We start from the raw sequence: 22,745 nt of genomic DNA, 5'->3' as shown, positions 1-22,745 counted from the left end.
GTCTTATTATCTCTGGTCCTTAACAATATTTCTCACACCATATAACCATAGCTAAATTGTGATGCGTGTGTTGTTAAATAAAATACGTCTTTCTTTCTTCTTTCTTTTTTGGGCGGGACATAGTCCACTGGTAAAGCGCTCGCCTGATGTGTGATCGGTCTAGGATTGATCCCTGTCAGTCGGCCCATTGGGCTATTTCTCGTTCCAACCAGTGCACCACACCCTGGTATGTGCTATCCTGTCTATGGGATCCCTTGCTGCTAATTGAAAAATATAGCGGGTTTCCTCACTATGACTGTCAAAATTACCATATGTTTGACATCCAATAGCTGATGATTGATAAATCAGTGTGCTCTAGTGATGTTGTTAAACAAAACAAACTTTATCAAACAAACTTTCGTTCTTTCTTTTTCTTTCGTTTGTTTCTTTTTCTTTTCTTTATTTCATTCATTTACTCATTAGTTGTGTGTATATTTACTGGTACTAGTGAGAATCTGTTAGTGTCTTCTGTCATTCATTCATTCATTCATCATTCATTCATTCGTTTACTCACTCGTTCATTCATTACTTATGTCTCTGTTTACCAGTGCCAATCTACAAGTATTCTCTGTCACTTACTCACTCATTCACTCATTCATTCATTCATTCATTTAATCATTCGTTTATTAATTACTTGTATCTATATTTACCAGTGCGAATCTACAAGTGTCCTCTGATGGTGACTAACTGCGGCAAGTGTCTGAGCATGGACAAGGAGTACCAGTGTGGTTGGTGTGATGACAAGTGCACGCTGCAGAAACACTGTGGAAACACGTGGTTAGATCGCTCGGCAGCCTGTCCCAACCCACAGATCCTCAGGGTAGGTGCAGGCTCACATGTAATTTACCTGTGTTTATTGTATCAAAAATAAGCCATGGTATGTACTGTCCTGTTTTGGGGATAGTGCATATAAAGGACCCCTTTGGTGATAGTGGGGTCTCCTCTCTCTGTCTATGTGGGATTTAGCTCATTCAGTTGAGCACTTTTTCAGAATGTTTAGGTCGTAGGATGAAACCATCTCGGCAGATCCATTGGGTTTTTTCTTGCCCCAACCAGTGCCCACCCATGACTAGTATATCAAAGGCTGTGGTATGTGCTGTCCAGTCTGTTGGAAAGTGTATATAAAAGATCCCTTGTTGCTAATGGAAAAACGTAGCGTGTTTATTACATATCAATGATACGTTTCATTATTAACTTATTATCATGTTTGATTAGGGGCCAAGTGTTTAATTATTTGTAAATTGTATAAATTATAATATTGTTTTGTTTTCAGTTCAGTCCTACGACGGGACCAATTCATGGCAAGACCAACATTTCCGTGACTGGTATTAACCTGGGCAAGAAGTACACGGACATCACTGGTAACGTGTCTGTGGCAGGTGTGAAGTGTACGATACACCGAGAACACTACCAACCCTCATCCAGGTGGGTAAATCACAGTTATCTTAATGACATGCTTGGCAATGGTGGTGTGTGTCGGAAAAGATTAGATAATGAGATTGATTTTTACCCATTCAATTCCTTACACATTATTATTCTAATCAACACATTTTAGTACCACTTGAAAGCGGCTGTTTCAATGCCCAGAGATGAATAATGATTGAGAGTTACTGCACTCATATTTTATAATTTTTCTTTTTTTGTTATGATGCTTCAGTTTCCTTAAATGCTCTCCATATTTAAAATTTATGACCCGGAATTATTATCAAGAGGACAATGGTCTTCTCTCGTGCTGTTGCCAAATGAAACGCAGAAATTATGGCATTTGTGGCTTTTGTACGTAGTAATAGTTGATGTATTTTTCATGCTGGTGTGTCGTAAACATTTGTTCATGAATTCATTCATTATTATTCTCCCATCGATTTATTCATCTATATCCATCTGCTATATCCATTCATCCATCCATCTATCAATTCATTCATTTATCCATCCATCCATCCATCCATCTATCCCTTAAATCAATTTGTCTATGTATCAATTCATACATCTCATCTATCCATCACATTTTCGATCTAAGTACCCATTAATCCACCTATCAATCCATTCACCCATATATCCACACACAAGTTCATTAATTCATTAATCCATCCCATCAATCCATCCATCGTCCATCCGTCCGTCCGTCCGTCCGTCCATCCATCCATCCATCCATCCATCCATCCACTCACACATACATACATACATACATACATATATACATACATACATCCACCAATCCATCAATGCATTTAATCCATTCATTGTTTTAGATTTTCCTGTGAGACTGATATCTCCCGGGATGAGAAGTCTGGTAACATCATCGTGCTGGTAAACGGGATGTACTCAGCTGAGTCCGACACTCCTTTCTACTTTGTGGTAAGTCATGTGTGCGTCACAAACTCCTTCAGGGTGTAGATGGCAATAGTAACATACATGTGGCTAAAGCTGTTAAATGCAATGTTTTAATCATACTACACACAACCCCCCACCCTTAAAGTAAATTTTAAAAATTGAGCTTTAATCTGCTAATTTTAGCTCAACTGGAAACGTCTTTGACTATCCAAGCTCCAAACATCTCAATTTTAATAGAATTCTTTCCCCCTCCCCCCTACAACCCCAACTCATATTTGCAGCACTATAATGGGAATAGAATTCTAGATTTAGGCACATACGTTAAGATGATTTTAGTGCCAAGTTGGATTCGTAAAATGGGGCTAAAATTCTAGATTAGGCAGATAAGTTACAGTGATTTTAGTGCTGAAGTAGCTTCGTAAAACGGGGCCCAGATTTCTAGAATTTAGCACTACCTAAAATCTACAAAACTCACACCAATAACTCCATATTTTACAAAACCCTGAAAACAATATTTCTGTATGTTTTTGGGCAGTGTCATTTTCATCCCAATAATACATTTTATCATCAGGATCCACAAGTGACATCCATTACACCCAAGAAGGGTCCTAAATCTGGAGGGACTGTTATTGGTATCCATGGCAGCAACATGAACACAGGAAGTCAAAGAACAGTCACAGTGGGAGGAGAGCCATGTGAATTCATTAGGTGAGTAATGAGTGTGAAGTTTGTAATCTCTGTCAGTCTGTACCACAGTTTGTTGATCAATCTGGATAAAGAAATACAAGTTGGCAAACACCAATGATAAAATGAATCATTTATAAAAAATAAGTAATAAGGTAAATGGTAAAAGCAACCATGGCTGTCACAGAAAATTAGGTAACTGGTCCAGTGGTAAAAATAGTCTCACAGAAAATTAGGTACGTATTCAATGGTAAAAATAGTGATACTCTGAAAATCAGGTAACGGGTTCAGTGGTCAAAATACTGTTTAGATTTACATGTGTTATTGTGTATTTGAATCCCTCAAATGTCATGTTGGCCAGATGTAATTCTCAACTCTGTCTACATGTAAATGTTTCCATCATGTTTAGGTCTAATAAGACAACTCTGTCTCTGTCTACATGTAAATGTTTCCACCATGTTCAGGTCAAACAAGAAAACTCTGTCTCTGTCTACATGTAAATGTTTAGGTCTAACAAGACAACTGTCTACATGTAAATGTGTCCACCATTTTCAGGTCAAACAAGACAACTCTATCTACATGTAAATGTTTCCATCATGTTTAGGTTTAACAAGACAACTCTGTCTACATGTAAATGTGTCCACCATGTTCAGGTCAAACAAGACAACTGTCTACATGTAAATGTGTCCACCATGTCCAGGTCAAACAAGACAACTCTGCCTACATGTAAATGCTTCCATCATGTTCAGGTCTCTGTCTACATGTAAATGCTTCCATCATGTTCACGTCATACAAGACAACTCTGTCTACATGTAAATGTGTCCACCATGTTCAGGTCTAACAAGACAACTCTGTCTACATGTAAATGTGTCCACCATGTTCAGGTCAAACAAGACAACTCTGTCTACATGTAAATGTGTCCACCATGTTCAGGTCTAACAAGACAACTCTGTCTACATGTAAATGTGTTCACCATGTTCAGGTCAAACAAGACAACTCTGTCTACATGTAAATGTGTCCACCATGTTTAGGTCTAACAAGACAACTCTGTCTACATGTAAATGTGTCCACCATGTTTAGGTCTAACAAGACAACTCTGTCTACATGTAAATGTTTTTATCATGTTCAGGTCAAACAAGACAACTCTGGAGTGTCGGACATCCCAACACACGGCTGCCACGGATGATGTGGAGGTTGAAGTGAGTTTTGGAGGTCTGAAGAAACTCGTACCAGAGCGCTTCTTGTACCTCAAGGACCCTACAATAACCATGATCGAGCCCAGGAGAAGTATCCTCAGGTATTGTGTGTACAGAAAATACTGTAATTGCTCATTGGGTATCATTTATATTATAACAAGTTATTGGGAAACATGCCTAATAAACCAAAGCAAGTTGGATATATTTTTAAACAAGTTGTAAGATACAACTAATCTAATCTAATGGTGTCTAATGACCATGAGTAAATATTTTATTTTATTATATATCTTCAAAAACCAGGTTTAAATTTTTTTTAAACATCTTTACCAATTAGAACCTGTTTACAGCACATTCTTACAAGCACAATATTAGTAGTGTTAATTTCATTGGACAATGTGGCTTTAATGTCTAGGTCATCAGGATGTCATTAAATTGATTTTCCATGTGAGAAGTATACAAAAAACACAGTGTTATCAACTTGTGTGTTATGTACTATTTTTTTGTTGTTGTCATTTTGGGTTATTCTTGTGTTTTTCTTCTTAGTGGAGGTACAACTATTACTGTCGTTGGTCAAGGACTGGATCTGATACAGAAGCCGGAGTTTTTCACAACATACGGTGGCAACTTCTATAAGACTGTAAGTATATGTGCTGTTAATCAAGTTAATTTTTAACCAGACATTAGATGATACTATTTTGTAAGTTTCATATTTAATTTTTATGCTTGATAATTTTGTCTAATTTGTGGATTTTAGCCAAACCAGTAGTGAGGAGAATCCAATATATTTTCACATATTCTTGATAAACACAGTACTGAACTTAGCCATAAAGATACCTAAAAAACAGGCATTTTGTAATCATGAAATGGTCAACAGAGGTGGATTGGTGATGTATGGTGGTGGAATGTTGATGTGAGTTGGGGGGGAGGGGGGGGGGGGATGATAAAAAAAAAGATGGTGTGGTGTGGAGGGGTGGAGTCATGTGGCTTGGTAAGGTAGGATGTGCAATATTGTAACGAAGTTGTAACGGACATCAAGATCGAAATGCATACTTCGGCGATAAAGCCAATTCATGCAAGGTGGATTATGAAAGTTATGGCAGAATTAAAAATACGCCAGGAAATGTTGAAATCTGCATTCATCCACCCCAGAATCTCTGATGCAGTGCGGGCGGACCTTGACAAAAACAATATACGAAATTTAAAAATATTTCATTATATTCTACAAACAGTAAGATTCACGCAATAACTTTTTAAAAATTCCAACTTGTTGTTTTGACTATACTATTCTCTTGTCGTATCCGGTGGACTGCGCATGACAGAAAATAAAATGTTCCGGTAAATTGTCAGTGTGTTATGGTTTTTAAAATAAATATTTTAGTTAGAATTTGTTGATTTTTTCAAATATTTTCAAGGATTTATATTTTCGATGCTGACTACTTACCCTCGAAACCCACGAAAATAAAAATCAGCGAAAATTTCCGGTTATATGTATCACATAACAAAATGACTAAATATTCACATTTCCCATATATCACATAACAAAATAACTAAATATTCACATTTCCCATATATCACATAACAAAATAACTAAATATTCACATTTCCCATATATCACATAACAAAGTTACTAAATATTCACATTTTCCATATATCACACAACAAAATAACTAAATATTCACAATTCCCATATATCACATAACAAAATAACTAAATATTCACATTCCTATGTCTAACATGTTTATTGTATATTACCAGAACTGTCGAGTGGAGCACGAGATAGAGATCCAGTGTCCCGTTCCCGGCATCATGAACCCCGGGGTGAACGTCACGGACACAAGTCCACTCGAGGTGCACTACGGCTTCAACATGGACGGCGTGATGACACTGAAGAACATCTCCCACCAGAACCAGTTCGGCCCCATCCTCTACTACCCTGATCCAGACATCTACTCCTTCTCCGGGGACAGCCACCTCAAGAAGTACATCAAGGATGACTGGCTCTCCATACAGGTACTGTCTATAGGGTGGCTGTGTGGTACTGGCTATACGGTGGCTGTGTGGTACTGGCTATACGGTTGCTGTGTGGTACTGGCTATAGGGTGGCTGTGTGGTACTGGCTATACGGTGGCTGTGTGGTACTGGCTATATGGTGGCTGTGTGGTACTGGCTATACGGTGGCTGTGTGGTACTGGCTATAGGGTGGCTGTGTGGTACTGGCTATAGGGTGGCTGTGTGGTACTGGCTATAGGGTGGCTGTGTGGAAAAATAAACTAATTCATTGACTGAAAAAATTGTTCAGTGGCTGTCAATACAGGTACTTTCTATAGAATCTACAGAGAAAAACAAACTTACTCATTGACTGGAGAAATTGTACAGTGGCTGTCAATTCAGGTACTTCCTGTATAGGGTCTCCATGAAAAAATAAACTTGACCATTGACTGTAGAAATTGTACAGTGGCTGTCAATTTAGGTACGTCCTAAAGAATGTCTGTGCAAAAACAAACTTACTCACTGACTGGAGTAATTGTACAGGTACTGGGAAGAGAGCTAGAGATATTGTTCATATTGATATTGTGACCCACCTCTGGTTGATATATAATGTTTTAGCTGGATGCATGAAGATAGACCATTTGGTGTTTGTTTTTTCACACATCATAATTATAATCTTGTTAAACTAAGATATTAAAGGGCTTTTTGTCTCTTTAGGAGGAAAAAAGGCAAAATATACTACTCAAAAGAATTTAAGGGTCAGACGATATTTTCGACATTATTTTCTGAATGTCAATTATATTAGCTAGACCATAATGTCACGCATGGTATTGTTCCATTTTGACGAAAGTGGGTCTAAGCAACCCATAAATGAATTAAAATCCACTGTCATTGACACTGTCGACTAGTTCTAATGGCGAAAACATGCTTACATTTGCACGTAAATTAGGGCGAAAGCGAAAGGTCTGCTAAGTGCCCATAACTTGCTTTTTCACAAAGTGCTTCATTTGTACGCTTTGCACGTGTACTCCATGTTCCCAATGCTGAATTTCCGTATAATTGGAGTTTGCGTTCGTGTACGGTGCACACTCCAAATTCGACAATGGTACGACTTCAACTGACTATCGAAGATCGAGGAAGGGCTATTGCTTGGCTTCAGGATGGCAATACGTAAAGAAATGTTGCTCTGAGACTTGGTGAATTCTGTTCGAAATCGTCCATGTTCGGGAAGACCCAGAAGCACTACAAATAGAGAGGACCACTACATCACCAATATGGCTCTACGTCAACGCACAACACTGCACGCCGATTACGTGACAATCTGCGGACTGCGACTGGAACTCGAGTGTCTGATCAAACCATACGCAATCGTCTGAGAGTCAATAATCTACGCTGCCGTCGCCAGGCTGTTCGACCACCACTCCTACCACGTCACAGAACGGCCAGACGTCACTGGTGCACGCTTCATCTGCGGTGGCAACGTGTTCACTGATGAGTCCAGGTTTAGTCTCCAGTTCAACGACGGTCGGGTTCGTGTCTACAGACGTCCTGGGGAGCGCTTCGCTGACGTTAACGTTAGACAACGTCACCGGTTCGGTGGTGGCAGCATCATGGTGTGGGGCGGCATCTCTATCCACCACAGGACCCCCCTCTATGTGGTGGATGGCAATCTGAATGGAATCCGCTATCTGAATGAGATTATCCGGCCGTTGGTTCTCCCAGGCCTTCAGCAGATTGGCGGCGGGGCAGTTCTGCAGGATGACAATGCCAGACCCCACCGTGCCAGGGTGGTAACGGACTTTCTCAGACAACAAGGTATCGCCAGGATGGATTGGCCAGCATATTCGCCTGACTTGACCCCAATAGAGAACGCCTGGGACGAATTAGGCAGGAAAGTTTGGGATAACCATGCCCCTCCGGCCAACCTTCATGATCTGGGTCAACTTCTTATGGCAGAGTGGCAGGCCATTCCCCAAGAGTTCTTCAGACGTCTGATCAACAGCATGAGGCAACGATGTGTCAAGTGTATTCGCGCCAGGGGTGGATTCACACACTATTAAACGAATGTTCTAATGTGTAAAATCCATGTTTGACAACCTTCAACTTTGACAGCATGTCATGTGACTTTCTTGTATACAGTGACGTTTATTTGTGGGGGTTTTTAAATATGGAACAATAAATAAAAAATTTGGTGTAGTTTACATCATCAATCTAATACACTCTGAAACTTATTTAGTTATAAATTTTTGACCCTTAAATTCTTTTGAGTATATATGATTTATTTTTCCAATGGCAGTGGTTACAGTGGCAGTGATGATGGTGTCAACTTTCATGTTAGTTTCTCATTAAAATGTTATATTAGTTTCTCACAAACTATAAATCCTAGGTGAATAAATTTGATTAATAGTTGAATAAATATTTATCTTAATCTACCAAAAACCATTTATCGTAGATGAGAGATTTAATTCTGTGGGATTCTTGTTTTAAAAAACATTCTTTTTATATTAGTAGGAGAAACAAAAATCATTATAAACAATAAATGCCATGTTTGATTTCAGGGTCGGTTCCGCACGGTGAATCCGCTGATCTCCAACGTGATGGTGTATGTTGGGATGGACCTGTGTGAGAACCCGGCCGCCACCGACACGGCCATCACGTGTAAACCTCCACCACAACCAGCAGGCATCGACAACATGGGCAAGGCTACTGTCGAGGTGAGTATGGGGATATTGCTATCAGGACTCACATATGTACAGATAAAAAAAAAACGCTTGATATGCACTGGTACTCATCCAGAAAATTGCAAATGTTGAAAGATATTTTATAGATATTTATTTGAAGGGGCTCTTAATTTAGGTGGTCTAGCTGTACTGATATTCAGAATGATGGTATTTCATCATACCTTGCACAGCAATTATGCTTTAAAGTTTTGCCGTGATTATGTAGACAAATTTTTAAGAAAGTGATTGTATGGTATACATTCTGATTAAAACATTTATAATAGCAACAATGATATCATGATTTTTTTTAAATGTGTTTGTATGATATAGTCAGAAATCTAAATGAAAAAAGACCATTTAAAGATAAGATGCACACTATTATATTACTCTCCTTCAGGAGAGGAATGTAGGTTTGCCTCCATCCTTATGCCATTTTTCGCTTCAGCCATTGCACCACGACTGGTACATCAAAGGCCGTGGTATGTGCTATCCTGTCTATGGGATATAAAAGATCTCTTGCTGTTAATCGAAAAGAGTAGCCCATGAAGTGGTGATAGCGGGTTTCAATATCTGTGTGGTCCTTAGCCATATGTCCGATGCCTTATAACCATTAAAATGTGTTGAGTGCGTCATTAAATAAAACATTTCCTTCCTTCTTTCCTTCCATCCTTCTGCCCATCTATCTACCCATTTGTGTCACATTTACCTTTCCTGACTTTTTTTTCTCCCAATGTCATAAGATATAAGATATCAGTTTGACTTGTATGAGAAATGATCCATTTTTGACAAGAGTTATGGCCTTTGAACTTAGGATGTACAAATATTTGTTGGGTCTGGTAGGGGACATGTATTGCTTCAGCAGTACCCTCAGAATGCTTGTTTAATATTGTACTATAAGACCTTTTCACTTTTCATCAGGTCCACATCGGCAACCTGAAGGCTGACGTCGGTTATCTTCAGTATTACGAGGTTTCCAACTCGGACAAGCCCATTGCTCTGGGAGTCATTCTTGGTGTTGTCCTTCCCATCCTGGCCATCATCATTCTGCTGACGATCTGTGTGATCCGCCGCCACCGCAAACACGGCCCCAGCGAGAACTACATCCCTGATGTTCTGAAGGACTACGAGGGTAAAAAGGAGGAGGAAGAGATTGGAATGAATAATGTCTCCATTAAAGCTGACATGAATGGGCAAATACTCGACGATAAAGGTACAGCTTCGATTGTTGTTTAGTTGTATATTTGTTTTATTATGTTCTATGTACTTAATCAACAATGACAGTAAATCTATGTGTCTATCTCTATATTTCTGTCATTATTTACACATTGCTTTGATTTTAATGGGGGTTTTTTTAAAATAATAATTATTTATTTATTTTATCTATTTTAATGATCAATAGTGCTAATAATTAATGTCTATCTTTATATTTCTTCACAATTTATTGTTCATTTTTATTTATTAATTGAACACTCAAAATGTGTCACAATAATCAGTCTATTCATTTAAAAAAAGTTAAGTGTGTTTTATTTAACGACGCCACTAGAGCACATTGATTTTTTTTATCTTATCATCGGCTATTGGACGTCAAACATATGGTCATTCTGACACTGTTTTTTAGAGGAAACCCGCTGTCGCCACATAGGCTACTCTTTTATGACAGGCAGTAAGGGATCTTTTATTTGCGCTTCCCACAGGCAGGATAGCACAAACCATGGAATTTGTTGAACCAGTTATGGATCACTGGTCGGTGCAAGTGGTTTACACCTACCCATTGAGCCTTGCGGAGCACTCACTCAGGGTTTGGAGTCGGTATCTGGATTCAAAATCCCATGCCTCGACTGGGATCCGAACCCAGTACCTACCAGCCTGTAGACCGATGGCCTAACCACGACGCCACCGAGGCCGGTTTCTATTAATTTAGGACAGTTTTAGACCAAACATTGTATTTTTGTCAAACAGTAAGTGGTGGTTTGTTTATGATACTTTAGAATTTTTGTGCTTATTACTCTCTTGATATTTTTAACAAAACATAGAAAATTATATTAAGTAATCTCTCTCTGTGATACACAGATTCGGGACCATACATTGCCGAGTTGCTTGGTAAATTTGAAGACTCAGCTTTGCATCATAGCATCAGCTCCATGTTGATACCCAGGAGCAGGCTGGACATCGGGGAACTTATAGGGAAAGGTAACTCCTCAATTTACAGTAAATAGAAATATTGTTTTGCAGAATGGTTATATATTAATGAAGAATTTGGAATGTGAAATAGTTTGAATAAGATGGGAGGACTGTAAAGGTAACTCCTCAATTTACAGTAAATAGAAATATTGTTTTGCAGAATGGTTATATATTAATGAAGAATTTGGAATGTGAAATAGTTTGACTAAGATGGGAGGACTGTATGGTAAGATTTTAAAACGAAATAAATAAAAAAGATTTTATTGTTGAAGATGCCAGTGGAACTGATATTGGGAAATTTAGCATAATTTCACATAAAATTAGGGATTTTTGCTTCGACATAAAATCCCCAAAATAAAGTTAAATTTCTGTTTGGTGGGAGTAAGACACCAAATAGTTATAGTTTAAAATGTGCTGAGGTATCATCAAAGAAACATATCTTTCTTTAACTATTCACTTCCATATATCTGTTATAAATGGACAGATATAATTAACATCCAGAAGACACCAACAAAATATTTTGTGCTTCTTCGTTACCACACAAAATTTCCAATGAAATCTATATGATGTTCTAATTGAAGAATATCCAGTCTAAATGAATTTCCAATCTTAATTAATGTTTGGGTTTCAGGTCATTTTGGAGCGGTTTATAAAGCTCAGTACCAGCGAAGTGGTGAAGACAAACCAATCCAAGTTGCTCTTAAAACACTTAACTGTGAGTTGTAATCATTACTTGTAAATATTAACATTTGTGATGATAGGCCACTTAAGGAATCTTTATTATTATTATTATTATTATTATTATTATTATTATGTCTATATGGCAAAATAAAATGCATTTGTAACATTTTAAAGATTAAACGATGAGTAATCACACCACACCAAAATGTATGGGTTTTTTAATCCTGGAAATAATTAATATTTGAAATATATTTCAAATTAATACAGAAATGCTAATTTTTATTATACTCAATGGTCGTGATGATAAATTCAAGGAGAATGGTTATTGTTATAAAAATTTGTGCCTTCAATGATGCCATGTAATAAAGATTTCCTTCTATTCACATACGTTTTTGTCTCGCATTTATGAAATAAAAAGGTGAGAAATAGGTAATACTTTTCTGATGGCGGCAATGGTGACAGCGTCAACTAGGTTAAGGAAACTTGATTTACAGTTGCACCTATGGCCGTTCATCACAGTGCACTGAAATATGTTAGGGTAGGTGAGACATTCAATTCTGCTGAAGTCTTGTGATAATGGTTTCACATTTTTGTGAATGCAGGTAACAACACAGAGGCGGAGGCCATGCAGACGTTCCTACAGGACACAGCCATGTTGAAGAATCTACAGAACAAACACATCCTGTCTGTGGTTGGGGTGTGCATCACCACCAGCGAGGAGCCCATCATTATCATGCCATTCATGGCTACTGAAGATCTCAAAAGTTATATCAGAGAACCTTCCAAAGTAAGTACAGCCAAAGCTTCAAAACAAGATCCTCAGTAAACCAGAATTCCCTCCAAACCAGATCCTCCATAAACTGCAATTCCCTCATAACCATATCCTTAGCAAACCGGAATTCCCTCAAAACCAGACCCGCAGTAAACCGGAATTCTCTCGGTAAACTGGAATTCTCTCAAAACCAGACCCTCGGTAAACCGGAATTCTCTCGGCAAACTGGAATTCTCTCAAAACCAGACCCTCGGTAAACCGGAATTCTCTCGGCAAACTGGAATTCTCTCAAAACCAGACCCTCGGTAAACCGGAATTCTCTCGGCAAACTGGAATTCTCTCAAAACCAGACCCTCGGTAAACCGGAATTCTCTCGGCAAACTGGAATTCTCTCAAAACCAGACCCTCGGTAAACCGGAATTCTCTCGGCAAACTGGAATTCTCTCAAAACCAGACCCTCGGTAAACCGGAATTCTCTCGGCAAACTGGAATTCTCTCAAAACCAGACCCTCGGTAAACCGGAATTCTCTCGGCAAACTGGAATTCTCTCAAAACCAGACCCTCGGTAAACCGGAATTCTCTCGGCAAACTGGAATTCTCTCAAAACCAGACCCTCGGTAAACCGGAATTCTCTCGGCAAACTGGAATTCTCTCAAAACCAGACCCTCGGTAAACCGGAATTCTCTCGGCAAACTGGAATTCTCTCAAAACCAGACCCTCGGTAAACCGGAATTCTCTCGGCAAACTGGAATTCTCTCAAAACCAGACCCTCGGTAAACCGGAATTCTCTCGGCAAACTGGAATTCTCTCAAAACCAGACCCTCGGTAAACCGGAATTCTCTCGGCAAACTGGAATTCTCTCAAAACCAGACCCTCGGTAAACCGGAATTCTCTCGGCAAACTGGAATTCTCTCAAAACCAGACCCTCGGTAAACCGGAATTCTTTCGGCAAACTGGAATTCTCTCAAAACCAGACCCTCAGTAAACCAAACTTCCTCAGAACTGGACATCTTCTTATGGTCTCTTTTTAAATATGGGAACAGGACCTCTTTAAAGCAGGTATCCCTTAAAATCTTTCATTTTACTTTCACCCATGGGTGTCTGGTTTAGTGGGGTTTCATTGTCACAAAAAACAACCATTTGTGTTACCTTACAGGTGACCAAGTTTGTAAAAAAAAAAAAAAAAAAAATCAAATTTACTAAGTTGTAAAAAAAATTTTTTTTATAACATAGTCTATTTATATTTGGGTAATTTTATTTCTCAGATAACTAATAATTTTGTTTGATACCTTGACAAGAAAAAATTATTCTGTTTTTTTTTATTAATTCCTGATTAATTTATGTCCGATTTATTAGATTGTTTGAGAGCCAAAATATAAAAGCTCAATTTGTATGATAGTTTATCAAATACCAGAATAATTTGTATTTAATTGATGTTGTTTCTTTACAGGAAATAACTGTAATGGAGTTATTGGACTTTGGCAGGCAAGTTGCTGAGGGTATGGTGTACCTAGCAGAGGCCAAGGTCGTTCACAGAAATCTGTCTGCTCGCAACTGCATGTGAGAACTTGTTTTTATTCAGAGTGCACAAATAGCCTGCTAATTCAAGTCACTGAACCCAAATTAATAAATCCAATATTAAAATTATTTTTAAGTAATAAATTCAAATGGGAAATTGTATTGTCCTTGCCTGAGGTGCTTGGGTCGAAGGAACGAATCCCCTCATTCTGCTAAGGGGAAAAATGTAGCAGGTTTCCACTAAAGACTATGTATTTGAATTAACAAATGTTTGACAGCCAATAGTCATTGAGCAAGCAAACTTTAACATTCATCTAATGTGGTGTGAGAGAGTGCAACGTAGATTGGTCACCTGAGACGTGACTGCATTCTCAACACATGCATAGTAACAGAAAATATTATTTTAAACATTAATTAACTTCTGTTTTTATTTATTTGTTTTATTTGTTACAGAGTAATGGAAGACGGGACTGTTCATCTAACAGACTACGGAATAACGAGCAGTTTGTTCTCGCGGGAGTTCTACTTCTCTGCGGAGAGCACGGTTAAAGACTTGTATAAATGGATGTCAATTGAAACTCTGGACAACTTTGAGTTTTCAACTCAGTCTGATGTGGTGAGTTTTCTACTCAGTCTGATGTGGTAAAAACATTTTTAAATATAATAATGAATCAATTTTTGTCCACCTTGATAAAGTAACATAGCAAGATTAATTGTTCAATGGTGACAGCGTTAACTTTGGCATTTAGTTCTGGTTACATTTGCACATTTAGGTCCATTTTACACAAATTTGGTTTATACACCAACAATCTTGTTTTTTAAAATGGTAAAAATGACACAAAGCACAAATTTCATTGCATTTAATTACTTTTCATGACAAAATTAAAGTACTTTTATAGGACAACATAAATAAAGAAATTTTTTCAATAACGTTGAATACCAATTATGATCTAATTTAGTGAGGGTCATTGATGGTAAGTGAGGAAAAAGGACACAGCAGTTTATTGCTGTTAGTAGGAGTGAAATTGAGAGGGTGTTATGGCAATTGCCATAGTGCCGTCATCTAATTCAAACCCTTGCAATGTCATTCAGATTGTTGGGGTGTTTTGATTTTTTTGCGGATTTATTTGGCTGTCGGACATTAATTTTTTTAATTTTTTTTGTAATATTGACAAATTAAACTCCTCTTACACATTAATTGCACAACTGCAATGGAAAATACTGTGGACACTATTTTTCCATAAAACTAATAATGTTTTGGGGTTTTGTTAAACATGCTTTCTTTACTTTAGTGGTCATTTGGAATTGTGTTGTGGGAACTGATGACAAGGGGAGTAACTCCATATCCAGATGTTGATAGTGGAGACCTGAAGAGTTATCTCCAGAGTGGAAAGCGAATGAGGAAGCCCAAGCAGTGTCCAGAAGACATGTAAGTTGAATACTCTGAATACTAATTTAACAGCAACCTTTTTCTGTACCTCTACTAATGGTGTTGAAAGAAAATACTCATGCCTGACTCATGCTTGTAATGTTAAAACATGAGAAAACATGTTTATTGTTCAGTAGCCTATTAATTTCAGTCATATTAGGTGCAAGATATAACCCAGTGGCAAAATGCTCACAAAGTGGACACATGTTGAGGCTATGACACTATTCAATGTGCCATTATGTATGTTATAGATTTCACACTGTAAAATAATGTGCCATTTTGTATGTTATAGCTATGCAGTTTAACAACATGATATTTTGTTGTTTTGCTATGACACAGTTTAATAACCCGATTTTTTGTTATGTTGTAGCTATGATGTAGTTTAATAACCTGATGTTTTGTTATGTTGTAGCTATGACGCAGTTTAACAACCTGATGTTTTGTTATGTTGTAGCTATGACGCAGTTTAACAACATGATGTTTTGTTATGTCGTAGCTATGACGCAGTTTAACAACCTGATGTTTTGTTATGTTGTAGCTATGACGCAGTTTAACAACATGATGTTTTGTTATTTCGTAGCTATGACGCAGTTTAACAACATGATGTTTTGTTATGTCGTAGCTATAACACAGTTTAACAACATGATGTTTTGTTATGTCATAGCTATGACGCAGTTTAATAACCTGATGTTTTGTTATGTCGTAGCTATGACGCAGTTTAGCAACATGATGTTTTGTTATGTTGTAGCTATGACGCAGTTTAATAACCTGATGTTTTGTTATGTCATAGTTATGACACAGTTTAACAACATAATATTTTCTTATGTTGTAGCGAAATGCAGTGTAATAACATGTTTTATGTTGTAGCTATGATGCATTTTAACAACATGATTTCTTATGTTGGAGATATGATAGTTTTATAACATGTTTTGCTATGATGTAGTTTAATAACTTGTTTGCTATGATGTAGTTTAATAACACGTTATGTTATCACTATAACAGTTTTATGACATGTTTTGTTATGGCACCGTTTAATAACATGATGTTTTGTTATGTTATCACTATGACACAGTTTTATGACATGTTTTGCTATGGCACCGTTTAATAACATGATGTTTTGTTATGTTATCACTATGACACAGTTTTATGACATGTTTTGCTATGACACAATTTAATAACATGATGTTTTGTTATGTTATCACTATGACACAGTTTTATGACATGTTTTGCTATGACACAATTTAATAACATGATGTTTTGTTATGTTGCAGCTATCGGCTGATGACGCAGTGCTGGATGGAGACACCAGGAGACCGACCGACATTCCAGAAATCTCTCGAGGAGCTGATCCGCTTCACACAGACAGAAGAGGTCGGCGGAGACACATCGGAAAATCAACCTCTGTTGAGTAGCGTTGACATCGGTGGATCCACCGAGTACCTGGAAGTTGTGGGTTAAGTAGGAGGTCAAAGGTCAAGAAATTATAACTAATCTTGAATTGCCAGAATCAGTTGGTTAAATATGAGGTCAAGGAACAATAATTGAAATCTTGAGTTACCTGAATCAATTGGTTACATAGAAGGTCAAAAAATAATAATTGAAATCTTGAGTTGCCAGAATCAATTGGTTAAATGTGAGGTCAAAGGTCAAGAAACAATGGGAATCTTAGATTTCCAGACTTTGTTTACTGACCATCGTATATTCAAGTTGGTCACTGAACAGCCTCAAGAATATTACTTGAATCCGTTGGTTATTTAGAGTAGCCTTCTCCTGGATTTATTGGCTGCACCTGAGGTCATAGGTCAGTAATGGAAGCAGAATCTCAATTAAGCCATTAACCGTGTTTTGGCCTGTAAGTTTGTCTGTGGTGAATTGTGTCATAATGTCTTGGAGTGGACATTAGAATGAAGTGCTGCAGATGTTTTGAGAAAACATGTTTTCTGTATGGAATTGAATGTTTTTAAAATTAAAATAAAAACTGAACAAAGACGCATGTACTGTTCTTAGTTATAAGCATAATGATGACATTATTGTGAAGCCTGTGGGAACAAATAATTGTCTTGGAATCAAAGATGTTCAATACACTGGGAACAAATGATTTAGAAATGTTTTTAAACACATTTCAGACAATTTAAGTGGCCAGTATTGTGACTATGCAAGTCTCTAATTTAAAAAAAACAATCTTGTACTAGCATAATAGAGTGATACATGTTTACTGTTATTTGTACTTTTCAATACTTCCCCACCACAGCCACAAGTTCTTTTCTAATATAGTAGATTCTGGATTACATGCAATGCTGTGACCATTTTATAACACATGCTTATGGATTACATGCAATGCTGTGACCATTTTATAACACATGCTTATGGATTACATGCAATGCTGTGACCATTTTATAACACCTGCTTATGGATTACATGCAATGCTGTGACCATTTTATAACACATGCTTATGGATTACATGCAATGCTGTGACCATTTTATAACACATGCTTATGGATTACATGCAATGCTGTGACCATTTTATAACACCTGCTTATGGATTACATGCAATGCTGTGACCATTTTATAACACCTGCTTATGGATTACATGCAATGCTGTGACCATTTTATATTACCCGCTTATGATGTTATTTATCACACGTTTTGTACAAACTGGTGTTGAACTCTTTGCTTTAATATATAGACGTGGCTTATATTATCCGGTAGAATGCCATTAATAATACAAATTCAGGCACTTGTGCGGGGGTGTGGGGTCTAGACTGGCAAGTGAAGATATTAGGTGAGTATCGAGATTATACTCCCCTGGAAAATAAATTTTAAAAAGAAAATTTGTCCTGAGCGGGGGTTGGTGGGGAGTGGTTTTCAAACTCAAACCTCTGCACATGTGCTTGAAATTATTTTGTACATACTTTTATATATGCAATTACACTTTATAAAATCCTATTGCAAGACCAGATCATTTCATTTAATAGCACACAGAATGTTCTAACATTGTTCTATTAATCAACACTAAAACAACTCTTCGGTGAACCCATTTAACATGATTTTAATGAACCGTTGATTTAATCCACTTATATCATTTTACATATGCTCTAGAATCAGAAGGGCAGGGGGTGCTGATTCTTCCTGAAATCTACAGATTATACATTTAACCCCAATTGAGGTGCGGGACGTAGCCCAGTGGTAAAGCACTCGCTTGATGCACGGTCGGTTTGGGGTCAGTGCCCGTTGGGCTATTTCTTGTTCCAGCCAGTGTACCACGACTGGTGTATCAAAGGCCGTGGTATGTGCTATCCTGTATGTGGGATGGTGCATATAAAATATTCCTTGCTGCATTGGGGAAAATGTTTCAGTTTTTCTCTGATGACTATGTGTCAAAATTACCAAGTGTTTGACATCTAATAGCTGATGATTAACTAAATAATTAATGTGTTCCAGTAGTGTCGTTAAACAAAACAAACTTTCTTTTAACCCCAGTTGAAAGGCAAATTAATATACAACTGCCACCATCCACCACCTCTGCAGTAGCTTGCATCTTCTGCTTTGTTTTCAAGCTGATTTTTAAGACTCATTTTATATCCGTCCATCAAAATCCTTATTGAATTTTTACAATCACATGTGTTTAAAATAAGTTTTACTGGCCTTCAGCACTTGAATATTGCAGGTTTTGGTTGTAAAATTCACATTGTGGCGACATCTTATCACGGAACATTTTGTTTTTAAAATCTTGATTATCATAGCGTCAGTTGGTGATCAGTTGAAAACTGAGTAGCAACCACTATTTAATGTTTTAGAATTGTGTAGATATCTTTGAAAATTGCGTAGTGAATCATAACACGATGCTGAACAAAATGTTCCCTGCTTATTGAGTGAAGATATTGTTGTAACAAACAGCCACTGTGGGAACTCTTATCAGTATTTTAAACATTTTGTACTATAAATATCTATAGCCAAGACAAGCAGATGAAATTTTGTAGGCTTGATAGCTTTGTTATGCCATATTATAGCAAGTAACTAAAGCAATGGTAAAAAATAATGGAATACATGATATTTGCTGTATAAAATGCAGAAATGTAATGTGGGATTGAATGTCAGTACTATGGGATTGAATGCCAGTACTGTGGGACTGAATGCCAGTACTATGGAACTGAATGTTAATACTATGGGACTGAATGTTAATACTATGGAATTGACTGTCAGTAATACAGTTAATATCCAGATCCTGTAGTTGAGGGTTTTGGTGGCAGTCAGTGTTTGCTGTTACTATTTATTTGTATGTTCCCTTGTTTCTTTCATTCAGTGTATTTCAATGAGGCCTCCCTGCCACCTGCCTATCCTACTTTGGTCCTCAGTGGCAGATCCAGGAAATCCATTATTGGGGGGGGGGGGGGGGGGGGGGGGGGGGGGGGGGGGGGGACATGAGGCAGAATGCCAAGTGAACTTTGGGGGAGGTTTGGTGGGGGATCATAAAAAACTAAATAAATTATTATATAATAAAAATTATAACTGTTGCAAAATTGGGGGGGGGGGGGGGGGGGGTCTGCCTCTGGTCCTTAGGACAGTGGTAGGTGCAACAATTCAACACATGCTATGCCACTTTGATGTGAGTGTATGGAAATACCGTACCCAAAGCCTAACGAAATTGCTTTGAGACACTGACGAAACCTGGTTGTTTAAACAGTAGGTTGTATGTATAAATAACACCGTTTCATATGTAATATAAGTATGTTTATACTATAGGTGTGAGCTTTGTTTAGTTTTGTCATCCCAAGAAATATATATAGTTGCTTACTCCTTCATACCTGCATTGTTATTAGTTGTATATCGAGCAATCGAACATTGCACCTGTATAGCTCAAACATGTACATTTTTATAAACATTATTGCCTTGCAACAGAGCAATTTCAATTCAAATTTAGTGCCCACAATTTTATAATTTCAAAGAAAACCAATATTCTTCCCATTCGCTTACCCAGCACCTTCGTCTACAAACCATTGTTTTGAATATTTAGGTTTTTCATCATTGCTCAATTTGTCTGTTTACATGTTTTGTTGGTCAGAGTGAATTGTGTACAGTATCATCTAGAATGTTTGATGTAATCTATTTTTAGATTTAACTTTATTTTATTGTCTTTTTATATGTATTTATTTATTTAACATTGCAATCAGATGAACAAGAACATCATCTATAATACCTGTTCTTGCATGGTTTCAGCGTCTATGGGGAAATAGATTTTTGCCAGGATGGGGAGAGGGAAGAGAATCGGAGGATAGCTTTTATATTTGTTGAAATGTGAAAACATCAAAATATTCAATCTTCAAATGACAGGTCAGGTCAGGTCATGTCAGGTCATAGGGTTTAAGGTGCACATTCAGAGCAAGCTGTAGTAGCACACACCTGGCATGCCAGCTCCTCCATCTATGACAGGAAAAGAGTTGGAGGGGGTTGGGTGGGAGGAGGGACTGCCTATGCTGGCAGGTGCAAGAGAACACCAGCAGCCTGGGCGGGGGCATTCAAATGATGCATTAATAACTTTATTTATTATACATGTATTTTGAATTAACTTTATTTATTGTACATGTATTTTGAATTGAGGAGACAAAGTATGTCTTGCCTTCGTGGTAATATAGGGGCAGGATCTAGCTTAGTCGGTAGAGCACTTGCCTGAGGTGCTTGGGTCGAAGGATCAAATCCCCTCAGTGGATCCATTTTATTACTGGGTTTTTCCCCCATCCCTGTGGTATGTGCTGTCCTGTCATTGGGATAGTGTCCAATAAAAGACGCCTTGGTTTTTTTCTCTGAAGATATGTCACATTTTAATAAATGTTCGACAACCATAGTAGATGATTAATCAATGTGATATAGTGGTGGTGTTAAGCAAAACCAAACTAAACTTGTGGGAGTATCTGGGTCAGTTCAGTCTGTAAATAACACATAATCTTAAAACAATTTATCTGTAGCTAGGTGAAGATGTAATAACCTTTATACAGAGCAGTAATTGCATGTCGTTTTTATATTGCTTGTGTTTTGGATCCAAGTATAATTATGTTTTGATTGATGTGCATTATATTATACTATGTGTTATAACCAAATTAAAACTCATATTTCATATAAATTTTACACTTTTGTTAATTAGCACTGAATATAAAAAAACATGACTTTTTATAAATCTGTTTTATAAAAATAACTTATTAACAGTGATAAGTGGATATTTTTGTACATGTATGCAACATGCTTTTTATTTTTGCTATAAAACATTAATTTATATTTTTTAAAGTAAACTTCTTCTTCTTGTTTTTTAGGATACTACTAGGACCTTTTATATTTTTATAGTGTGTTTTTAATTCTGCTGCCAAATTTCAAAGCATTTACAGAAATTGATTATATACTTACCTGAAAAGGAAATTGTGTATGAATGGAAAATATGTGTATTTACATGTCTTAACAGCATCATTTCAGCTTTTTTTCAATAAATGATTACATGCTTTATATGAATATGAAAACTGCAAATGTAAAAAGCTGAAAATGTTATTTGTTTTTTCAAAATTACTATTTTTAGGGGTAAAGAACAAATTTTTAAATTATTAATTTTTTTATTATTATTTTTTTAAATGAGATTTTGTAATTTGCCCACAATTTTATATACATATATTATACAATAAATGACTTTTTGCATTTACTTAGGGCTTATTTTAATTTAATGCATCATATTACAGACTTCTAATAGTAAGCCTTTTTGTAAGTGGTGCTATTTTTAGTGTACATAAATCATGCATGGAAGTTTACTTCAAAGATTTTGTATGATGCTTTTAATGTGAAACATGTAACCAAAGCGGAGTACTCGACACTCCTCTGTAATAATTTATGTTGTTTTTAATTTTGTAATTCGTTTGAAATAAAAGCCAAGCTTTTACAAGATTGTGTTGGGTTGTTTTTGTGTGTGTGTGAGGGGCAGGATTTAGCTCAGTCGGTTGAGTGCTCGCTTGAGGTGATGCATCGAAGGATCGAACCACCTCAGTGGATCCATTCAGCTGATTGGGGGTTTTCTCGGACCAGTGCACCATAACTGAACAAAGGCCGTGATAATGTGCTTTCTTGTCTGTGGGAAAGTGCATGTAAAAAATCCTTTGCTGCTAATGGAAAAATGTAGTGGGCTTCCTCTGATGACTACGAGTCAGAATTACCAAATGTTTGACATCCAA

General features: G+C 37.1%; 1 protein-coding gene across 4 annotated transcripts in view; it reads left to right on the top strand.

The window, feature by feature from the left end:
* Positions 1-18,826, top strand: part of LOC121369164 (plexin-A4-like) — an 80,501-nt gene extending 61,675 nt beyond the window's left edge. For all 4 annotated transcript variants that reach the window (XM_041494062.1, XM_041494061.1, XM_041494063.1 and 1 more), the window contains exons 12-27: positions 693-859; positions 1,313-1,464; positions 2,289-2,394; positions 2,942-3,078; positions 4,184-4,351; positions 4,794-4,887; positions 6,006-6,260; positions 8,798-8,953; positions 9,878-10,169; positions 11,030-11,149; positions 11,772-11,855; positions 12,424-12,608; positions 14,044-14,153; positions 14,565-14,727; positions 15,404-15,540; positions 16,812-18,826. In XM_041494062.1, the coding sequence (XP_041349996.1) occupies positions 693-859; positions 1,313-1,464; positions 2,289-2,394; positions 2,942-3,078; positions 4,184-4,351; positions 4,794-4,887; positions 6,006-6,260; positions 8,798-8,953; positions 9,878-10,169; positions 11,030-11,149; positions 11,772-11,855; positions 12,424-12,608; positions 14,044-14,153; positions 14,565-14,727; positions 15,404-15,540; positions 16,812-16,998 (2,513 nt within the window). In that variant the 3' untranslated portion in view covers positions 16,999-18,826. The remainder of the gene's footprint in view (positions 1-692; positions 860-1,312; positions 1,465-2,288; positions 2,395-2,941; positions 3,079-4,183; positions 4,352-4,793; positions 4,888-6,005; positions 6,261-8,797; positions 8,954-9,877; positions 10,170-11,029; positions 11,150-11,771; positions 11,856-12,423; positions 12,609-14,043; positions 14,154-14,564; positions 14,728-15,403; positions 15,541-16,811) is intronic.
* The last annotated feature ends 3,919 nt before the right edge of the window (positions 18,827-22,745 follow it).

Source organism: Gigantopelta aegis, chromosome 3, assembly GCF_016097555.1.
Source record: "Gigantopelta aegis isolate Gae_Host chromosome 3, Gae_host_genome, whole genome shotgun sequence".
In the NCBI taxonomy this organism is placed as follows: Eukaryota; Metazoa; Mollusca; class Gastropoda; order Neomphalida; family Peltospiridae; genus Gigantopelta; species Gigantopelta aegis.
This window is presented reverse-complemented; position numbering and strand designations above follow the sequence as displayed.